Source organism: Diadema antillarum, unplaced genomic scaffold, assembly GCF_040938485.1.
Source record: "Diadema antillarum isolate AM-2024a unplaced genomic scaffold, OU_Dant_1.0 seq00000992_RagTag, whole genome shotgun sequence".
NCBI classification, from domain to species: Eukaryota; Metazoa; Echinodermata; class Echinoidea; order Diadematoida; family Diadematidae; genus Diadema; species Diadema antillarum.
The window spans coordinates 212989-222121 of NW_027271830.1; the positions used below are offsets into that span (position 1 = coordinate 212989).

The 9133-nt window shown below is 37.8% G+C and overlaps 1 protein-coding gene across 1 annotated transcript; it reads right to left on the bottom strand.

The window, feature by feature from the left end:
* Window positions 1-4011: 4011 nt before the first annotated feature.
* LOC139742263 (cytosolic 5'-nucleotidase 3-like) lies at window positions 4012-7342 on the bottom strand. Its single transcript, XM_071652842.1, has 5 exons — window positions 7330-7342; window positions 6683-6815; window positions 5849-6101; window positions 5225-5425; window positions 4012-4367 (listed from the first exon to the last, which is right to left on the bottom strand). The coding sequence occupies exons 1-5, from the start codon at window positions 7340-7342 to the stop codon at window positions 4266-4268; spliced, it is 702 nt and encodes a 233-aa protein (XP_071508943.1). The 3' UTR covers window positions 4012-4265.
* Window positions 7343-9133: the final 1791 nt, after the last annotated feature.

Genomic DNA, 9133 nt, shown 5'->3' on the forward strand with positions numbered 1-9133 from the left:
CTTGGCACAGATGTGTGCCTTGGGTTGTAGATGTGCAAGACATATTTTTTGACAGTACCCAAAATTATGTTGCCATGGTAACGGCATATTATGGGCAAAAATGGGTACAAATCTTGCGTCGCGAACTCCTCCCACAGTTTTTGATCAATTTTTATGAAATTAGGTACAGATGTTCATCTGAATATGTTAATGTGCAAGACACATATTTCCGTAGTGGCAAAAAGTGCGTTGCCATGGTAACGGCATGTTATTGGTAAAATATAGGGCAAAATGCTTCATGGCAAAACTGCTTCATCAGTGTTCTTCCAATTCTCATGGAATTCATATTGAATGTTTGTCTTAGGATATAGGTCAGCATGACACATTTCTTGACAGTGACAAAAAGTATGTTGCCATGGTAACAGCTTACATATTATGAGCCAAAATGATGGAAAATTTTGTGTTGCAAACTACTTCCTCAGTTTTTGCCCAATTTCCATGAAACTTGGTACAGATGTGTGCCTTTGGTTGTAGATGTGCAAGACGCATTTTTTGACAGTACCCGAAAGTACGTTGCCATGGTAATGGCATATTAATGGCAGAAGATCAAGGAAAGATCTTGCGGATTTAACTACTTCCTCAGTTTTTTGACCAAAGCTTATGAAATGTGGCACACACCTTGATCTTGGTGGGAAGATGTGGAAGACATATTTTTCGGACGTGTCGGAAGCTGCGTTGCCATGGTAACGGCATATAAATGGCAGAAGATCAAGGAAAGATCTTGCGGATTGAACTACTTCCTCTGTATTCGACTGAAGCTCATGAAATGTGGCACACACATTGGTCTTGGTGGGAAGATGTGCAAGACATATTTTTTGGACGTGTCGGAAGCTGCGTTGCCATGATAACGGCATAATAATGGCGGAAGATCAAGGAAAGATCTTGTGGATTGAACTACTTCCTCAGTTTTTGACAAAAGCTTATGAAATGTGGCACACACAATAGTCTTGGTGGGAAGATGTGCAAGACATATTTTTCGGACGTGTCGGAAGCTGCGTTGCCATGGTAACGGCATTTAAATGGCAGAAGATCAAGGAAAGATCATTCCTTGGGTAAGACTGTCGTCACGGGGCGGGGGTATTAATCACCTTCAGTGATATTTCTAGTTTTATTTGTATCAAGTTGAATTATATCATTAGTCAAGATGTGTGACATAGAATTACTGTTGTAGGTGCAGCATGATTTACATTGATATGAACCATCTTCCATATTTTGCTTTTTGCTGTCCAAAGACTATGACTGACTGAGATGCTAGTTGGATTTTTTTACTCTTGTTGTTAGAAAATGAGTAAAGTCTGGTCATCTGGACTTACAGGTAAAGCAATAAGTCAGCCACGTGCAACAAGTTTTCTAATGTACATCATCACCTTCATGAATCAGTATCAACTTTAAAAAGATTGAACTGTTTCTTCAGTGCTTTTATCCAACTTTTATGGTATACTGAAATCCTGAAAGTGCATTCCAAATTGATACTTAGTTTGGCTTTAACAAATTAAAGTAGAATCATTCAAATTGGGTGGTAGAGATTTTGTGAAAAACTCTGACACACGAAAAAAAGAACTTATGGGACTAGTGTTCATGTTTTCACAGAACAGTGATTTTAGTCACAATCACATGTATGCAGATTAGGTGTGATGATGTCACAGCCTCTCAAGTTATATACAGTAATCTGACATGCACAAAATCTTAACTTGCATAGTTAAAGGGTTATATATATATATATATATATATATATATATATATATATATATATATATATATATATGTATATAACTATATATAACCAAAGAGAAGGACTTTTGTCCTCATCAAATGATGATTGTTGTAATGTAGTGATGTTAGAATGATGACTCTCAGTGGTAGGGATTTTAAAGGTTCCCTGATATACATATGCATGTTGATTTGTGTTGATTTATGATACCCTCAACATCACCTTTGCGGTGAAACAAATATCTAGAAACATTACATATATTTTTAACTAATTTTCTTCCATTTTTCTTCAGATTAGTTGGATACGCCCACAAAAAAAAAAAAAAAAATCCTTCCAAACCAATATTCTTGTTGTGACCTCATCTGTCAATCATTGCTAAAGTACTGATATGTTTAACAAGAGACCATTGGAATGCACCTTCCCCTCGACTCAGCATGACTTGCATGTTCCCTTGCCATGTCTTTTGTTAGTCACATTCATATCACAATATTAATAGCAGAAGTGATGTTGAGGGTATCATAAATCAACACAAATCAACGTGCATTTGTATTTCAGGGGACCTTAAGTGCAAAATTATCGACCAAAAATATAACTTTTTTACAAATTAAGCGGGAGCTTTGTTAGGTGATGGTATCACCACGTCTTATTTGCACAATAGTAGGATGCAACTTATACGTTCCGTGAAGACGTAAAACTCCAAACTTCACAATCTAATTGAGTACTGTCAGATTTTTATACTACTTTTACCATTCTGTTAATATGAGTGTACATGTAGTATCATTCTGTCAATTGGAGTCGACTCAAATATAGGGACTGGCATTGTCCTGTACGTAAGCCAAGTATGATGATCCAACACCAAGATATGAATTGATGGCACATTTGGCAAAAAGGAATTTGTAGTTGCGCAATTTTATTTACTGTCACATACTTCTCACTTTACACGAGGAAATTCCCACAAAACACTCATGGGTATATGCAATCAGAAGACGGCAGCAATGGAAATCATTCGCATTTTCAAATATTGTTAGTAAGAGATGACTACTAAATAATGTGTCAGTTTAAGTTCAGCCTTTTACGCATTGCACGGAAGTTATGACATTTCTGTCACACAATGCTGAATGTTAAGCATTCTGTGAAGTATGCTGATAATACCTTTGACAGTGATGTTAGCAAATACAAGCTTAATTGTAGATAAGTTTAATAACTATGAAGACATTTCATGATGAGTAGCTATTATGTCTCTCTTCATGACGCCGTAGTATATTTGTCATGAGTCAATTTCGGGAATTTTGATGGATTATGCAACGCTACCCGTTTGTGTAACAAGGGAGTTTCTTAAATGTGTCATATGCAAAATCTGACGGCCAAAAAGACACACAAATAATATAACAACCATTTCAAATGCAACCAGCAAGTAGATTTATACTCGACAACAATTTGTATGTGGACATTAGATTGGATTGAGGTTTTGACAAAAGAGCCACAAAAGATGCAAAACAGATGATGGAAAGACGACTACTGAAAAAAAAAGACATCTGTAAAGTTTTTCGATGAGGTCGGTTTTCTTTCTTGTGAAAATGTCACCTAAATATGGATTTAGTGCAGTTTTATATTTTCTACAAAACCAATAATTTTAAGCTGACATAACCAAGATAAGCCCCTATCCGTGGAAGCTATACAAACACTGCCAGCTGTACGTGTTACTGTCTCTGTTGTGCAATTAACGCCTCGATTAAAAAACTCTGGTCCGACACACAACTTTTCAATCAAGAGCGATCATATTGCACGGATCTGAGGTATTCAACATAGTTTATCACACAGCATGATATCTTTCACTGCTAAGATAAAGTTTATACAGAAAGGAAACCTGTACGGTAAGGCAAACTCTTGCTTCCTTACAATACTTCTCGACTACCAAGGGGGCATTTTCATGAAGCGTTTTGTCATATTTTTTTTTTTGTTTCCGACAAATTGTTATTAAGCCACTGAAATCCTTGCATGTGATCGGCTGAGAGCAAATTTGTCCGACAAAACTCTTCATGAAATTTCCCCCCCCCCCCCCCATGGATGACTTCAAGTGACCAACCAACCCCCCACCCCCCCCCCCCCCAAAAAAAAAAAAAGAAAGAAAAGAAAAAAGAAAAAAGAGATTTCTTCGAACATGATAAAATGAAATAAGTCTAGAAGCAAAAATATGGTATATTTTCAAACTAGTGTAATACATATCGTGTACACAAGTGTGCACCCACACTAGAAAAAAAAAATCCGGTCACAACGGAAAAATTCAGCATTCTCCATGCTAAAATCAGTTATACGCATTATGAACGGGTGCTGTTTAAAGAAAAAAAAGAGAGAAAGAGACATAATGAAATTTATTTTTGTGGAAATTGTGGTACATTCGAGTCTGACCGTTTATGGCAATCTGTGCAAATTGTGCATTGACTGAAATAAACATTTAACTTTAACCGTAGAGAGCTTCAATTGATGAACGCCCATGTACGTCGACGAAGACCTCTCAGTGTATCTTCTGGAGGAGGGCGTTGACCACATCGAATGTCTCGTCTGACACTAAAACGATGTCAAAATTGGCCATGTAGGATTCCAAGCTGGCTTCGATCTGCGGGAGAGTAACGATAGAAGGATTGAGAGCAAGAGACAATCGGACCCTACTAAACCTCCTTGGTCTCTTTTACTTTCGACGACCATTTCTTGCGCCAAAACCCAGATGAAAATACAATCCATGCACTTTTGGAATACTAGATGTGAACTGCGCGTACTTCTGTTCGGTGTACAGTTATCAAATTCCTTATCAATCATGCACTATATACATGTACTACAATGATTGCTGTCACACTCGGCTCGCGTAACCGAGACACATCTCCACGTTGTTCATGAAGGAAGGCACAACTCTATTTTTCTGAACGGAAATCAAACGTAACATTGATATTACAGTTGTAGTTTCACAAACAAGAATATAGTCATCGACATCATGATGACACTTTTATACAGTACACGGATCTGCAGTGATCTTATCGACTCTTTTATCAGCTGATGTTCTGAAATCGCACGAGCTCTCCACGTTATCATTATACTTTAAATGTTCATAGCGATGCGAGCCCAATTTACTTTGTCCCTCAATAGTTTTTATGATTTATGATTTGATAGTTTAAGGTTAGTTGGCATGACACGCGAAATACTCGTCGAGTTATCGGCGAAAAACTCCATCCTGTGGTGTGTTCAAGCTCTCATGTGATGATAAATTATCAAAGTGATAATGATAATAATGATGATGATGATAATAATAATAATGATAATAATAATAATCATCATCATCATCATCATCAACAACACCACCATCATCATCATCGATCATCATCATCATCATCATAATACCAAGAAGAAGAAGAATAACAAGCATCAATAATATCGCAGAAAGCCAGTGACGTTATATTCCGATGAGAAGCAAAATCTTACGTTATCGTTCAGATATCCGACAGTGAGGATGTTCTTTGCCCCGGGAAATCCTTCCGCCATCCTGAGATCTCCCAGCATGTCCCCGAGTAGGATAACATTGGTCCTGGACTTGTTGTTAGCGAAGTAGTCCGGGTGGTGTCGCGCTACCTCGTGCTTGTTGCACGTGTGGATAATATCGCCTTTGAACCCGATTAGTTTCTCCTACCAGACAGTGAAGATGAATACAATTAACATTTAGTCAAACATGGAATATGCTTTTTACAGGTCTATTTGATAGAATACACAGTAAAATTCCTTGGAAATACTTTCTAATCATGACCAAGTTGTTGTTTTAATAACGAGAGCAGGGGGCCGTTTTGTGCGTAATAGAAGGTCATTGCATTGGATAGCCACCTTTAAATTTATATGTACGGCAAGTGATAGCTCCAAGAAGCAAATTATAAAACACATTTGAAACGCAAATTGGTTCAGAATTTAATGATGTCATCCCGCATCAATATCATTAATGAGTCATCGGAAAACCCAACCGCAAGCAGACAACAACAAAACATAATACAGAAGAGAAGTACATAAGTGATAGAAGACGGAACCTAAGAACGGGAAAAGCTGAAGTCGAATATATACCTCCTTGTCGAAGACCATAAAGTTGGATACGACGTGCATGTTGGGAAGAAGTTGTGCGAACTGGTGGATGACCTCGGTGAGAATGTCACCCATACCTCCTGAAAAGATGAGGAAAGGTACTCCAGCGTCATGGCAACGACGGAAAGTTTGCGAGACTCCCTCTCGCAACATCACCCCCGAGTCTGCTACCATTCGCTTGATGTCTCCTCGGTAGACACGGCAGTCAACGAGGAGGCTGTTCGTACCGCTCCACCTGTAATCACATGCACGAAACAGAAGATAATATTGAGCGTGCATGAAGATGATGATTATTGTTATTGTTATTATTATTATTATTATTATTATCGTTATTATTATTATTATTATCATTATATATATATATATATATATATATATATATATATATATATATATATCATCATATTATATAGATAGATAGATAGATAGATATAGATATACATACTGGTGGAGGTGGGAACAACTCCGATAAGTGCACCTCTGTTTTAAGAGACGATTTCCATATTAATATGATCGAGCCGTTGTATTTCTTTTTTCTTTTTCTTTTTTCTTTTATAAACTGACTCGCACGTAAGTATAGCCCGTCTGTTATGATTAAAGTGCGTGCAGTATGATCCTGTAAGGGTTTATTTCGGAATAACACTTCCTTTTACAGAATCAACAAGCTGCCACTGTGTGAGGCACTATAGCAAACCATATCGTTTCAACAACACAGTGTCAACGATACTTTTAGTATTTCTTTGAGACGTTCCACTTCTGCCATTTCTCCTTGGAATCATAACTTAATTTGATATACAATGTATTATTTTGGCTCACCATTCTACCATATACTTGTATCTCTCCTCTGCGCTGATATCATTCGAAGTTTCGAGAGGGAAGTACCTGTCCTTCAGTTTGCGGGCGGCCTCTCGGAAAGACGCCGGAAGTAACGTGCTGTGGCAAAGGATACCTGGGTTGAGATGGTTTTGGTAACAAAGTCTTAGATGATGGATTAAAACAAATTGCACGATGTTGGTTTCTCACATGTGCTTTCATATATGTATAATGAACATGCACATTTTAATCATTTAATCCCGCCCCCAAGTAGTGATGATAATGCCATTATCTTCTAAAACCTAACTCTTTGGATGTGAAAACACCAAAAAACAAATAAACAAACAAACAAACAAAACGTTAAAAACGCATAAGAACCCAGCGAGACAGGCATGACGTAAGGACACGCACAGACACTCAAAGTCATAGCTATGATGTTGGCGGGCCATTACAACACTAAACTATCATGAAAATATCATAACTGTTATCGTTACCATCATTGTAAACGTTATATAGGGTCTAAATCATTGCCTTATCAATATTAGTCTTTTTCGGCGATGTTATGATAACGTTTGTTATACTTCATTTGATGAATCTTCTATTCTAATTGATTAATTGATATCGGGGGCATAGATTCAGCCTCCTAGTACTAATCTGCCCCATAGTGCTAAACCACCCGATATTACTGCCCTCTTTAGTAAGTCTACTGCTATAACGAGATATTGATGATTATGACCTATACGAGGTAGTTTTGCGAGGCAATTACAGTTGGTATTTTGCAGGGTCGGGAGTTCAGCAGGCGACATTAGAGCATATCACGAGCATCCGGGGGTTTTACATATACAGTGGACTCCTGTTATAACGAAATCCTCGGGACCGGTAGTTTTCTTTCGTTAGATCGGAATGTTATAACTGAACAAATAAATAATAGAAATACATATAGTTGATGACATTGCAGCTCAAATTTTTACTTCGTTATAACCAGAATTTTGTTATAACCGTGGTCGTTATAATAGGAGTGCACTGTAAAACAGGGAGGTGGGAAGAGAAAGAGTGGAATCTCTCTCCCCACCTCCCTGCTTAAACATTCCGATCGACCACAAAAAGAAAACATTCCAGGACGTCCAGGGTGTCAGTTACACGCACCGCAGAAGAACGCTGATAAATCAACTCATACAAGGTCGACCACTTACAGCAGCACTAGGCGTCAAACAATGACTAGTCCATTTGTGCTCAGTAATTGCACAGTGACCATTAGTTTTACAACTCTCCAACTTTAAACAGAGAAGTAAAAATAAAGTGTAAGAGCGTTCAAATGCTTGAAGTTTGCCTGTTACAACTACATATTGTTACAACTACATATTGAAAACATATTGCCCTCGTCTTCGACTCGGGCAATATGCTTTCAGTTTGGGCAATATTTTCTGGTACCTCCCTCAAGGCCAGTCAATATTATATAATTATTGACCCTTGCGATCTCAAACTTCACGTTAAATGACGTTCGGAGCAAGCTCCAGGCGGGACATAGCCAATAATATAAGGAGTGCAGGAGATCCGTCGGCCAGGGCAATAATGTCAACAGTGTCCCGAAAAGCAGTCCATATCTATGATAGCATTCCCCTCACTAAATTTTATTATCAGTATAGTCATTGACATCATCATTGTTACGACAATAATCATTCATTAATACTGTATATTGCCCATTACTTCATGGCGAAACTTATGGTTTGAAAGTACAAGTAGGTTTTTGGATGTGTTGGTAATACAAGGTCCTGCTAAAGTGTGTCTCCTTTACAATAGGACAGTCAAGATGGTTTGTGTGAGCATAATACACATGATCATCGGGGATATAACCACTGGCATTTAGATCCTGAGATAGCAACAACAGATACACCACACTTTTTTTTGGTCATTATAAATGTCAGGGTGTTGACATGATAATGACTCACGTGCACTCAAATGCGTCTCATTATTGTAAACATATTAGATTTTGCGACACGTCTAGTCGATTTCCTCCTTGGTTAACACATTAAGACTATGAAAGCTGCTGGATAACTTCTGGCTTGACATTTAAAAATGATGATCTCTGACATTTAACAGAATGAGACCTATAGGTCTCGAACTTACGCCCCACTGCCTATCCTAACAAGCTAAGTGGATATTCTACACTGTTTACCATGGCTGGTCAGAATCGTTCTGCCGTTGCACTCAAAAACGTGTTAATGTCCTGTCGAAGTCAGCTATAACCTGTGAAAAGAGCCAGAAAAAGGAGAGTGATAAGAGTGTCCTGCGGTCAAAACTAATCAATGATATTTGATGATAATGATAATATATACAACACCCAATCTTATGTTATGTCCAGGCTATACAATATGGCAATGCGAAGAAGTGAGAATGTGAAGATTTAAACATAATGAAAATGAGGTAATTCTTGATCCTGACATGGAAACATGG

What these genes read in the sequence shown, in the direction of transcription:
- LOC139742263 (XM_071652842.1), bottom strand. An exon ending in TACAAGTATATGGTAGAATG is followed by an intron (nt 6,102 to 6,682) that starts GTGAGCCAAAAT and finishes ATGTGATTACAG; the next exon opens with GTGGAGCGGTACGAACAGCC. An exon ending in TCGGATATCTGAACGATAAC is followed by an intron (nt 4,368 to 5,224) that starts GTAAGATTTTGC and finishes ACTCTCCCGCAG; the next exon opens with ATCGAAGCCAGCTTGGAATC.